This window comes from Vidua chalybeata, chromosome 4 (genome assembly GCF_026979565.1).
Source record: "Vidua chalybeata isolate OUT-0048 chromosome 4, bVidCha1 merged haplotype, whole genome shotgun sequence".
Taxonomy (NCBI): domain Eukaryota; kingdom Metazoa; phylum Chordata; class Aves; order Passeriformes; family Viduidae; genus Vidua; species Vidua chalybeata.
The window spans coordinates 59998141-60010982 of NC_071533.1; the positions used below are offsets into that span (position 1 = coordinate 59998141).

Sequence of the window (12842 nt, forward strand, 5' to 3'; positions counted from 1 at the left end):
GTGACAAAACCAGTACTGTTGCTTTTTCTTCTGTAAGGTCTGCTCCAGCTTGTAGCTTTCTTCACAGCTCTTTCAATGACTTTTATGTTCTCCAGAGGATAAGCGTGGTTTTATGTTTGATAGAGGGATTTAAAATGAATGTACTAATGGATATGTGCACAACTTATTTATTGGAAAATATTTCCATCATAGAGGTATGAGAAAATGCATAAAATACATAGGTATGCTGTTATACCCCACTCCTTTAAAAAAATGTCAGAGCATGGTGCCAATATATGTTTAATTAATTATCATACCAGTCCAGGAAAAGCAAGGAGAATGAACACATCACAAGGAAGAAGAGGATCCATACTCTAAATCCAGCATTGTTTTTGATGGCCTGTGAGGGAAAGGTTATCCCTGTTACCATTACCAGTAAATACAATTTCAACAGTGGCAACTCGGAATGCCTGTTTGTGGCATCACCCTTCCCTCCCACAAGAGAAACAACAAAATTTGACCTTAATCTCAGGTGAATGAATACAAGTCAGGTTGGCTGGTACCTCTTTTGATTTGTCACACTCAAAATCTTAAAATTGCACAAATCAAACAGCAGGAACTATATCACAAAGTACATGCTTCAAAGTTAGTTTTAAGTTTCAAAAGTGAAATTCCTTGATTAAAAGTAATCAGGCCTTCATCTTTCTAACAAAGATCTGACTTGAATCAAATGAAAAAACAACAAAACCAAACAACAAACAAACAAGAACAAAATCCTGACACCTCTGGAGATACCTCAGTCACTTATTTCAGTCTCAGAGCCAGTATTTTTCTTGGCTACTCCTTTCCAAAACTGAGACCAGCAGGGGACTTGGTTTTTGCTCTCATTTTTTAGATTTACATAAGGATTTTTTTTTTATATGATACAAACACTAGTGTGAGTAAAAAGTTTTTTTTTATTTTACCACCTTTCACTACTGTTTCTCAGGATGGTTTACGAAACTTAGTTCTACCTAAAAATGTGAAAAGTGAAGTAAAATACAGCATCAGTTCTTGCCATGTTTGGTGCACTTTTCAGAAGAGCAGAGCAGTAGATAACTCACCCTTGAGATACCTTTTCTGTGTGCTCTCAGGAAGGAGAAAGTGAGCCATTTACTCAGTAGCCTAATTTAGGAATTCCTTTTTTTATTGAAATCTCAGTTTCCAAAATAAAATATCCTTTCCTTCTACTTAGTAAAAGAGTGGAAGAGGGTTGTTTACTAGGAGCATGCAAGAGGTGTTCAGAGTCTCTTCTGCTAACACTCAGCATTCTGTTTCAACCATTACAGCATTGTCTTATAGTGGTAGTCTGCAATTTCTGCCCCCCTCCCCTTCTTTTTTTTAAAAAAAAACTTCACAGGTGCTTAAATACAAGCCAGGTGACCTTCATGTTTAAGAAACTGCTGAGGTGAGGCCAAGTAGGTTTCTGCAGTCCTGTGTAGCTATTCAGATCATGCTTAGCAAGCGTGAACTATTGAGAAGCTCAGCTACATTTCCCAAACCACTGCCCTGACACCCAGCACCCGCTGCACCAGTCCCATGGGCAAGCTTGCACATGCTGTTTTAAAGCAACATCTGGAAAAAAATGAAAGTTAATTGAGAAATGAGTCTAAAACACAGCTTCAAGATATTACCTCTCTTATGTCTTCATTGCCTTCTTTTATATTCTCTGTTGCACCCACAACTAATTGATGGATATTGTCAATATCAGTTTCCTGTTTAAAAAGAAATAAAATTGAGAAATAGTAATGAATGTTACAAAAAAAACCCCAAAAACACTTCCAAGGACTTGGGGAACAAGCAGAACTCAAAAGTAAAATAAAATCTGGTATTACTAACATCTTTGTTTCATTGATGCAAAGGCAGATAGTAATACATTAAAGTTGTAATTTCTTTACTGGTGATTTTACAAACCTGAATGGAAACCACCAAGACCAGTAGGAAGTCTCCCATTTATCTAGAGTCAAATCTAACCTGTCTGATTTTTCCCAGCTCTTTTGCAAGAGGTGCCAACATTTCCAGAAAGGATGCTGTTACATAACATGCTTAACAGGACACCAGTTCTGAGGCAGAGGGATCATTCTAACACATCTCTCTCATTTTCCTTTCCTGGTACATACTAGTGAGTAACAACAGTAAATATCTTGGATTTTGAATTTGAAAAACAAAAGTATTTTCCTTCATATTTGTATTGAAGATTCATTAATTTTATGTTCACAAATTGGCCATCAGGACCAAAATGCCCCCAAGAAAATCTTCAAGTTGTATTTGCTGCTGTAGTATACTAACCTGTTGCAAGACCTTCTCAGTGAATATCTCTTGTAATCTGGAGATTTCCACCACTTTTCCTTCAATTTGTCTTGGCAAAGAACAGAAATACTCTGTTAGAAACTAGTGCAAACATGTCTTGCTGCTGCAGATTCAGACTCTCCAGTAAGTGGCTGCTCAGGAGGCCACTGTTTTGTCAGTTGTCTGTGAGGCAGCAGTAGCCTGGGACTAGGGTTTGGACAGTGCCTGGCTGGAAGACAGCCAGCCCACAGTGTAACCCTGGGAAAGCCACCCCGGAAATGCTCAGTAAGCAGCTGTCACTGCCACGGTTTTTCACTTGTCTCCCTTCTTTCATTTCATATAATAACATCCATGCTGGGCTTTAAGCAGTTGATTTTGACACACACTTTTCATATGCTACTCTGGTGTGTGCAGTTCACCTTGCCTAGGACTGATACCCAGAAGTCAATTTCTAGCTCAAGTAGCCCTTTGGGTGTTCTGCACAGCTGGGGAGAGTGAATGGCACCAGTGCCTGTCTCTGCATGGGGTCAGCAGTGGCACCTCCTCTACTGCCATCTGGATATCCAACAGACAACAGGAAATGGAAAATCTAGTACTTCAAAATGTGGATAAGGGAGAATGTGAGCCTTCCAAGTGTAACCAGTGCTACATTCTTTACACTGTGGGACAGCACATGGTTCCTTTCCTGGGCACTGGTGATTTGTCCCAGCTCCTCCCACACCACTGGAGCATTAGCAGGCAGGTGTCCTGCAGCCAGTGCCCTGCACATGGGGGCTGACTGGGGCACGGGACCAGCACAGGCCACTGTCTGTTAAGTGACAGAAAACTGTACCTGACTTCATCGAAGAGATTGTTCATTTCACCAACAAGTCTCTGGTTCTCCTGTTCAAACTGGAAAAAGGGGAGAAGGAAATGACACACAAAATGTATAGGTTTAATTTCCCAGAAGTGAGTCTGAAATGACAGGTATGTGTTTGAAAAAGGGGAACAGTATATCTCACAGAGAAAGGTCAGTCTTTTGACATGGACAATTTCTATCATAAAGAATGAAGAAAAAAATTTTATTTCTTTTAACATCCTGATTTCTTTTTGTATTAAGAGGCTCACTGCCTACCTCATTGGTAAGAACAGCCTTCTCTCCTGGGTTAAAGGATTCCACAGTCTAAGAGGAAGGTTACTGGGCACTGTTGCCTTCACTGTGGGGTAGAGGTCTCAGGGAAGGTGCACAGCTCCATGAATTGAAGGGGAACAGAGAGCAACATACTGCACAGTTCCATTGATTTCCACTCTAAAGATCCAATAGTTTTGTCAAATAAAATAATACCAGTGTTGCAATACATTCAAGTGTCACTGTCACTGACACCACCTACAGAACAGAGCATTTTTGAAAATATAATTGCCTAAAATATATTTATTTCCTATTACTTCACAGCAGCAGATGGCTAAAGGTGCTTCATCACTGCACTGCTTTACATCCATGACTGTTGTATGTCTGGTTCTGGTGGAGTCACCTCACAACAAAGCCAAGGCACAGAGCAATGAAATAGAGCCACAAGATTTAACGCTGTGATTGCCAGTTGGTCCTTGTGTGACTAAGTGGGGCACCATGCTGCAGTTGTATTTTCTGACTTCTGTAAGGACATCTGAACAAATATTCAACATTAGAAATCCCGTTTTACTGACTTAAAAAAACAGGTGGTAGCTAATTGAGAAGACAAATTTTCAGTTAAGAAACAGTGAATGACTTTAATCCTTTACAAATAGCACAAATCCACTTGAGAAAGTATTCTTTCAAAACTCCCTTTGATATTTAAAACCTTCCACTGGCACAGATTGCCTTTTAAACTGCTAAATGATCTTTGCAACTTGAAATCATGGCTGATGGAGTGCTTGCATAGACAGCAGTTAAGATATGCTAGAACAGGCAATTGAACAAAGGGTTTGAGCACTGAACACATCCTATACCAGCATGTCACAAAGGGATTTACACGATGGGAACATAAACCAAGCTCCAGCAATCAGCATAGCTCAGTGATTTATGGCTTATTGAAGTAGCCTCTTTTATGACAGTGAAATAGTCTGTTACCAAAGTATGGCATAAAGTAACAAATTGCTTAATATATGGCTAAAAATCCAAGGCATAAAAGAAATAATCACCACTCCTTTTAGTTATTCCATGAGACAAGTCATTAGATGTGCTGTCCCTGAATTTAAGACAAAACCAACCAACCAGAAAAAAGCTGAAGTCAAAGAAAAGTAGATATTTTCACAACTCCAAACAGGAGAGAGATTTTTCCCACCCAATGCAATCACAAGACATCTGCTCTCAATAACTGTAAAAAACGTTAATATACCTGTATTGAGAGTTATAAACTAAAATCTATTGTGTAAATCATGCAGTAGGCCTACAAACATTTTGAATAATGTGAAGCTCTCTCCTGAGGGTAAAATGCTGATAGGAACTGCTGCTTTAGCAATGACAGAGCTTTAATTCATTATTTTATCTATCTTTACATGAAGGATCATGAAACCATGACTGAGGATTTGCTAAGTATGATATGACACAAACCATCCCAATTTAAAGTTTACCGATTGCAAGCTACCCTCTTCATAGAATTGTTTAGGATAGAAAAGATCTTACAGATCAAGATAACAACGCACAGCCACCCCTAAACCATGTCCCTAAGTGCCATGTCTACGTGTCTTTTAAACACTGCCAGGGATGGTGGTGACTCCACCACTTCCCTGGGCAGTCTATTCCAAAGCTTGAAAACCCTTTCAGAGAGGAGACTTTTCGTATGATCACAGGCCTACAAAACACAACCTGCATTTAGTTTTCAGTCAGAAGGCCCTGTCAGAGCCATCATCCCCAACTCTTATTTCCCCTGTTTCACTGGAAGCTGACAGAAAGGGGCCTAACAGTATTGTGCCTAAAGAAAGGGGAATGAAAATATGTAAAGAATTATCTTTTAAAAGAAAACAGAAAACAGGAGTAAGCCTCTAGATTTTAGAGTGGCACTTAAGAACAGTATGAGAGCATACAGAGCAGCCTCTGAAGAACATTTTCTCTTTAACAAGCCATACCATAATTATGTGCAACTTACTCATCTCTGACTGGAAGAATGATGTGCGCTGTGTCTGGGAACACCTCGAATCACTGCCAAAGAAGCTTCACAAAGTCATACTGCTGCAGCCCTCTGCCCTATAAAGCTCACTGCTCTGATATCTGCACAGCTACTGATTGAAATCAGTTTTTCTTTATATAAACCCAAGGCAGTGTGTGCTAATGTAGAGAGGTTTTCTAAGAATTTTGAGCTATGTTCAAAATGATAAATTTTAGGAATATCAAAAAATCTGACAGGCTGTCAGCAATCATGCCTATATCAGAAATTGCCTATTCAAATGTAAGCTGAATTGGATCAATCTAGAAACATGCTGATAGCAGAGAAATGCAAAAATGTTAAAATTAATGAAATTCTTTTGTGACAGACATCTTGTAGCTATTCCTTCTAGGAAACCAATCTGATTTGAGAATAAAAAAATAAAAAGAAATAAAATGAAATATACCTTCACAGTAATAGTTAAACAGTACAACTATTTGTATTCTAGAAACTATTCAAGAAAAAAGAGCAAACCATTTATTCTTTCAGAAGTTTCATAATGATTCTTCTGATCTTGCCTTCTATTGTTTACTGACTAAACAAAGCAATTAGTAATTGTAATGGTAGAAAACTATTTTAATTTCAATTGTTGAAAGATGTTTTTTATTAATTTCATGTCTCCATGTAAATATTTTGTAGCATTTTAAAATATTAGCTGCTACCAGAAGAACCAGGAAGTCACAAGCAAAAGGTGTATCTTTTTACAGCATTATTCAGCATAAAATGTTAGAAGTTAATTTAGGTCAATCTGTACTTCTTTTTTTATCACACGTAAATACAACAGAAAATACAATAAAATGGACAATTAGACACAGGATAAACATACCATTTGTATTTCTTCAGGTGACAGCTCATCTTCACCTCTGCTGTCCCCCCATAATCCAAAGTTACTTTGGGCGTCGGGCAGATTCCTGTCTGTAAAAGAACCACCAAACACTTGAGACACTGAATAATACAGGGCACTGAATAGAAAGTCAAAATAATTTTTCATCCATGTTAAACTGATCATGAAATTGCTGTATCTCCTTTGTCAGTTACTGAGATTCAGCCTGTATTTACAGCACAAAATTACATCAATGACCTTTAATTTCTGAACAGGGCCAAAAGTCTTCATGTAGGCTTAATTTTGGGAACTAAAGGGATCTGCATTAACACACTGACTGAGAAGGATGTAAAACAACTCATAATGCACTAAGATTTTTTAGGGCACAAAATACTGTAGCAGTTGTTTTGTAACAGATAAAACCACACAATTTTCAAAATGACAGCCTATATGCAAAGTACTATCTTCCAGTAAGACTTGACAGAACCACCAGCTCCTCTTTCAGAAATTTAAGACAGAATCTCAAAGATGTTTTGAGCAAATCTCACAAATGAACTTGATTTTGTCATGCTGCTTAAACTTCCTACTACAGTGCAAATCCTACACCACACTCTGCAAGGGGTCTTCCAGCATATAACAGGAATCAGCTCCAACCCCACAAATTAACCATAACACATCAAAGCAGCTTCATTCATTTCAGAAGTATTTTCCCTTTGATTAAAGCTATTCATCTGCATAAATCTTTGTATGAGTTGGGCATAAAAGATCTTGAAGGGCTATTTCTGGAATATTCCCTTCTGGAAGATTTAATTTTAGGCTTAATTATATACTTGTGGTTATAAAGGAAGAAGTTAGAAGAAAGAAAAGAAACTGTGCTGCAGGAATCTACTGTTTCTGAAGCTGTTCTAGCACCAGTGTTTAAAAACTTGGTAAGACTGCAGCCTTGAGAGGGCCTCTCTTCTCCCCGCTGGCTGTAACAATCTTAAAAAACCCAGGAGAGATCTGTACCACCCCACAACGGATCAACCCTCAACCTGCTTTGAGGCATCAGATGCAGGCTGCAAATTAAAACACAGAAAGATTTAGTTTCTTGGTTTTCATACATTTCAGACTTCCTATTTATTCCAGTCAATCATTTAAGCATTTTATGTGTATTTTAATTTTTTTTTACTTCCTAGACATAATTTTTTTCAATTTGTTAAGCAGCACTAATGCATCATCTTTCAGAGACTGACTTGTCTTGGGAAGCCTCTGAAAGGAGCAGTCTTATTTATAAACACATATATGAAAAGAGATACAAAGAGAAATTTTCCCTTTTCTCCATGATAGTATTTGTACAAATTCTTGAAAACATCAATATTGTAAAAGAGTATCGTGTACAACTCCTTTATAAACTTCTTTTTTGGCCTCCCAACAACCTAACCAGGATGCATAAACAATGACAATGTTACAAATGGGGGATGCATATAAAGAATATAATAAATTTATTAAAAAAACAACCCCAAACCAAAAAATAGATCAGTTCTTTCTTATAGTAGTAACATATAAATCCAAGAATCTCTTTAAAGGTTGTTTAGAAAGCATCCAGCTATTTTTTTCCATGGAGTATTATCAATATTTCAAATCTATTTCACAGAATCACAAAACTTACTTGTTTAGGTAATCAATGTATTTACATTTTATCAAATTTACAATAATTTGATTTTATTTCAAACAAAATAAGATAATTAGTTTATGAAGAAAAAAAAAAAAAAGATAAAACCCAGAGGAACCAATTAGTTTCAGGCCCTGCCAGCACTGTTAAAAAACAGCACCTGTATCTCCAATGTGATGGCTAATAAGCAAATATATTTATGGTAAGAGGTAAGCAAGAAACATGTATCTCCCCAGGGTCCTTCTGTCACTGTGGTATGTTTTGGGTTTTCTGCAGTTTTCATGGAGCTGACATTAATGCTTTCCTGCAATTCAGCCAGCAAAAGCCAAACTACATTTTTATTTCAGAAAGAGAAGTAGTTAACTCATGACAGATATAAAATAATGATCAAATCCTCTGAACCTTTTTCCATGCTGAAAGGAGACAGCTGCTAAGCTTGTGGACCAGTTCAAAAGCTACTCATTATTTACATTTATTTCCATAAACTAAATGTCAAATGTGTAATATGCAAATAAATACAGCCAGTATATAAAAGCACTCTCCAGAGAGACTATTTTGCAACCATGAGGCATGTCCACTATAATTCTAATGTAAACAGGTGCTTTGCTTCAAAACAAAGGTAATCATATTTTGCTTTGGTTTGTGCCAAAAAAACAGACAAAACCCAAGTTGTGCTTCAGCACATTAAATAGCACATTCATCTGTCCATCATAGTGTTCAAATTACGGTCAGAATCACAAGCTGCTCTCAAAAGTATCTTTACAGATGAGATTTAACCCAAGGGACCCAGGCATGCTGCTGATGGCTAATTCATAAAAACAAATTATCACCATTCTCTAAATCACCAATATCCTGAAGATGAAAGAACTGATTTCAAAATGCAAGCATTTCTCTGACTTCCTAAAAATTTGAAAAGTTACTTGAAAAAAAAAGAAGTATAAATCAAAGGCAGTAAGATTTAAACTGAGCTTCTTGTTTCCTAGTCATCTTGTTCATGTTATTTTCACAATTAGACTACCACCTACCAGCAAAGTCACAAGGCTGATTCCTATAAGCAGCAGCAACCAGCACTTACCCTTATGTGAGGAATCACAGGCTGTGTGCATTTGCATACTGTTCCAGACAGATTTATTTTGATATACAAGTTCCATAGTTTTCTCAAAGTCTGGTCAGCAACCCCTTGTAAGTACTGCAGCAGTACCGCTTTTGTGGCAGGACCCCTACTTTCTCATAAAAATTAAAGCAAAAACTAATGAAAGTGAGAACTGGAGTAATCAAAATTATTGCATAATAAAATAGCTGCATTTCTATTTACTGCAGTGGTTTGCTGTGTCCAAGGCAACCAAGGAGCAGTATTTTCCATGGTGTAGCACAGATTTTTGGAGCTAAAAATTTTGGTAACACAATGTAGTGGGAGTGCACACTTCCAGAAATTGCAGGGGCATTTGGTAACAAGGAAAGAGCACAAGGCAATGAAGATGCTACTATGCTGCTGCTTCTCCAGTGGCACCAGCTCACAGCTGCAAAACACTGATAACAGGTTAAGGTGAAACTCATCTGTGTGCCTGTGTACTGCATCACTTATGACACACTATAAAAAGGTAAGCACTAGAAATGGCACATAATCAAAACCTGTACTTCTTACAATAAATTCAGTGTTAGGGGGGGGAAAGGGCACACTGATAGGGCTGCAGAAGTACAAACTGGTTAGGAAGATAAGCAAAGCCATTATCAGAAAATGAAGTTGTTCACACATTGTGAGGTAATTCAGTGTTAGAGACTTCATCCAAAAGTGGAGCACCCACTTAACATGAATCCACCCTCTGTATGGCTCTGGAGTCACCTAACAGAGGAACTTCACTCTTTTAATAAAAATCACTAAAGAAACAACAACTGTTTATCAGAATAATATGGCCAACCATTGCATTTGTTCTATCCTGATGAAGTATTATCACAATGTAATGTAATTAGAAGGAAAAAAAATTCCTGCTGAAAATCACAAGGTACCTTGGTTTTCTTTAGACAACACAAGTGGGAGACCTCAAGCCAGGCAAAGCAATTTCAGAATCACAGAAACAGTATTTCTCTTTAGGCATGAAACCTGAAATTATCTGCATAGTGGTAGTATTCCAAAAGGCACTTAGCTCCAAAGCTCTGCCAGCATCCACATCCCAGGACAGGCAGAAATGGCTAAGAGAATTGAAATGGCTTCTATCCCTCTGCCTGAGAAGCAGGCAACCAGGAATGAGAACCAATACTCACAAACCCCATCAAGATCTGTACCATCTGAAATGACCCCAAGGTCAGAGATAGCCAGAAGTCCAAAGCAGTATCTCTGCCCCATGAAAGATGAGACTAAATTCTCCCAGCAGGGCAACTCAATGCTGTCAAGAAGAAAGCCCCAAAACTACTGGATCTGACCAGCCAATAACCTCCTCTGTGTGAGCATGTTCCACCTTTGAATTCCTACTGTAGGAGTGTCCAACTCAAGGTCTCTGTGCTTAAAAACTACACCATGTTCCAAGAAAGTCATTGACCTACTTTCTGATTCCTTGCATTCAGTGAAAGGAATATGGAAAAATCAGTCAAATTTCAGAAGATATGATATTGATAAAAATTAATGAAAAAGAAAGCATTCACGAAGAGGTTATTAAGAGGATGAAGAATTCAGCAAAGCATGTGACTTGTTTATCTGGCAAGTCAAAAAGTTTAAGATTTTGCTTCCTCAGTCTCACAGTATGCTTCACAGAAGCCTGATCAGCTCAAGCAAGATGAAAATGGAAAACATGCCAGTCATAGCAATTGGCCCTTCTAGAGTGAAGGAAGTACTACCAACCAGACAGGTCTTGCTACAAAAAGTAGAATGTAACTGCATTTTATTCCTACCTTTGCTTTCTTCAGCAGAAAGTTTTTCTTCAGAATCCTCTAAAGGACTCTGTGAAGATTTTTCAGCGGAAAGAGGTGATTTGGACACATTGCTCTGCTCAGGTTCAAGTTTGGACCTAGAAGTACAAAAGCCTATGATTTAACTGATACCAACAGTTAAAGATACTGCTGATACTACTGATTTAACACAGATGTATTTCTCTAAAATGAGAAAAAACACAGATTACTAAATTCAATACTTTAAGTCTTGTGAACTTCACATTTAAGATTTTCCAGCTGAGATACAAAATGTACTTAGCAACTTGTCACTGAAATAGTGCTACAAAGGCAAAGATAGCATGAATAGTATTCCTGGACAAAATGCACCACATGCTCAGAGTTGAGAATATTGAAGCTACAGCATAAAAATAATGACACTTTATTAAACTACTTTTCAAAAACACAGTGAATTAATTTTTTTTTAAAAGCCAACATTTAGGTCATGTGAAAAATTTTTAGTAGCAATAGCCAAATACTACTTCTTTATTTTTTTCAAATAATAATGATAATTTTACTTTATATTTTCAATTATCATAAAGGCTATACAATAGAATTAGCTTTCTTATACTACTTCTAAGTCCCTATTAGGTAATTTTAATACAAAGGTAATGCAAGACATGAGAAGCTTATTCAATGATTATATATTAAGTACTTGTCAAGTATGTTGCAGTGTGGCATCAAAAAACATTGAAAATTAGTGGTAAAGTATTTTTTCCAGTAAATTTCCATGGTTTATTGTTGTCTACAATGAATTCTGTAACTGCTACATAGCAAGCACTTAAATGTTTAGTAACGCTGTTGGAGAAGGTAAAGAATGAAAAACCAATGGGTGCTGCTGTGCCAGGTGATTCCACCCTACCCTTTGTCACTTCCTACCCTCTCAAATATAATCAACAGTTAATCTCATTATGATTTGCAATTCTCCCCTGTGCCTAACAGAAGGTGTTACTTTTTGTGTTCCTTTGGATTGTGTCTAAATTCTAACTCATAATTAGAAATTTCTGTGAAAACCAGAATATAATGTAATTGTCATCACCAAATTATTTCTATTTAACAGTAGCAGGGAACATTTTCTAGTGATAAAACCTCTGCAGGTACTGGGCTTTTGGTAATTTTACAGAGAAGAATCCTTCTCTCATCTCCTCCCTCTCAAATTTCCCTAATAATAAGAAAAAAAAAAACTTATCTACATATCTGTGCAGTTCAAGCAATAGTTTTAATACTAATAAAACACCAATTCCCTAGGTAACAAAAATATCAGCTTGATTTGAATAACTGCATACATAAAATCTTCTAATGGAAAAAGAAGTTTAAAATTGAAATTAAATATAATCTTGAATACCAATAAACTTTAAAATTGAAAATCATAACCAAGTACCGTTACAGAAAGAAATGCTTGTGTTTCTATTTCTCATCTTTTCTTTCTGCAAAACTAGTCCCAGCCAGCAGAACTTTTAAATCAAAAAATGTGAATGAATACATAAAGGCAACCTCTGTAAGAAAATGATAACACTCAGGCAATTTGTTGAAGTGCTTAGGATAGTTATCAATATAGAAGGAAACATGATGAAATGTATTTCTATGACAAACTTTTCAGTGTTGTCTGATATGCACATATTTTAAATTAACTAAACTGCAGGAAAGAAGAGCTGCACTAGGATTAATTTATTTGTAAAGAAACACATTCCTTATTGTTTGTTGTTCTTATTGTGCACAGTATAGGAATACAGGAAACTTCCAATTTAAAATGAACGAAGTGTCTGGGATGCACTCTTTAAAGGATGCCTAGTTCTTTTAAGAGAGGATACACGTTCTTATCACATAAAGCTCCTGCTGAAATCCTCAGGGAAGTTACAAATCAATGACACTATTTTTCTTTAAGTCATAATAAAGATTGGGTTATGCCCTGTGATTTACTTGAATTGAATTTTAATTTAAATGACAATTTAGCCATTATACCACATCTGCAGTG

The 12842-nt window shown here is 36.8% G+C and overlaps 1 protein-coding gene across 2 annotated transcripts in view; it reads right to left on the bottom strand.

The window, feature by feature from the left end:
* Nucleotides 1-151: 151 nt before the first annotated feature.
* The window catches only part of STX18 (syntaxin 18), a 58738-nt gene continuing 46047 nt past the window's right edge, over nucleotides 152-12842 (bottom strand). For both annotated transcript variants that reach the window (XM_053940263.1, XM_053940264.1), the window contains exons 6-11: nucleotides 10832-10947; nucleotides 6295-6383; nucleotides 3140-3198; nucleotides 2308-2377; nucleotides 1653-1733; nucleotides 152-379 (exon numbers count right to left, since the gene is read on the bottom strand). In XM_053940263.1, coding sequence (XP_053796238.1) covers nucleotides 284-379; nucleotides 1653-1733; nucleotides 2308-2377; nucleotides 3140-3198; nucleotides 6295-6383; nucleotides 10832-10947 — 511 coding nt within the window. In that variant the 3' untranslated portion in view covers nucleotides 152-283. The remainder of the gene's footprint in view (nucleotides 380-1652; nucleotides 1734-2307; nucleotides 2378-3139; nucleotides 3199-6294; nucleotides 6384-10831; nucleotides 10948-12842) is intronic.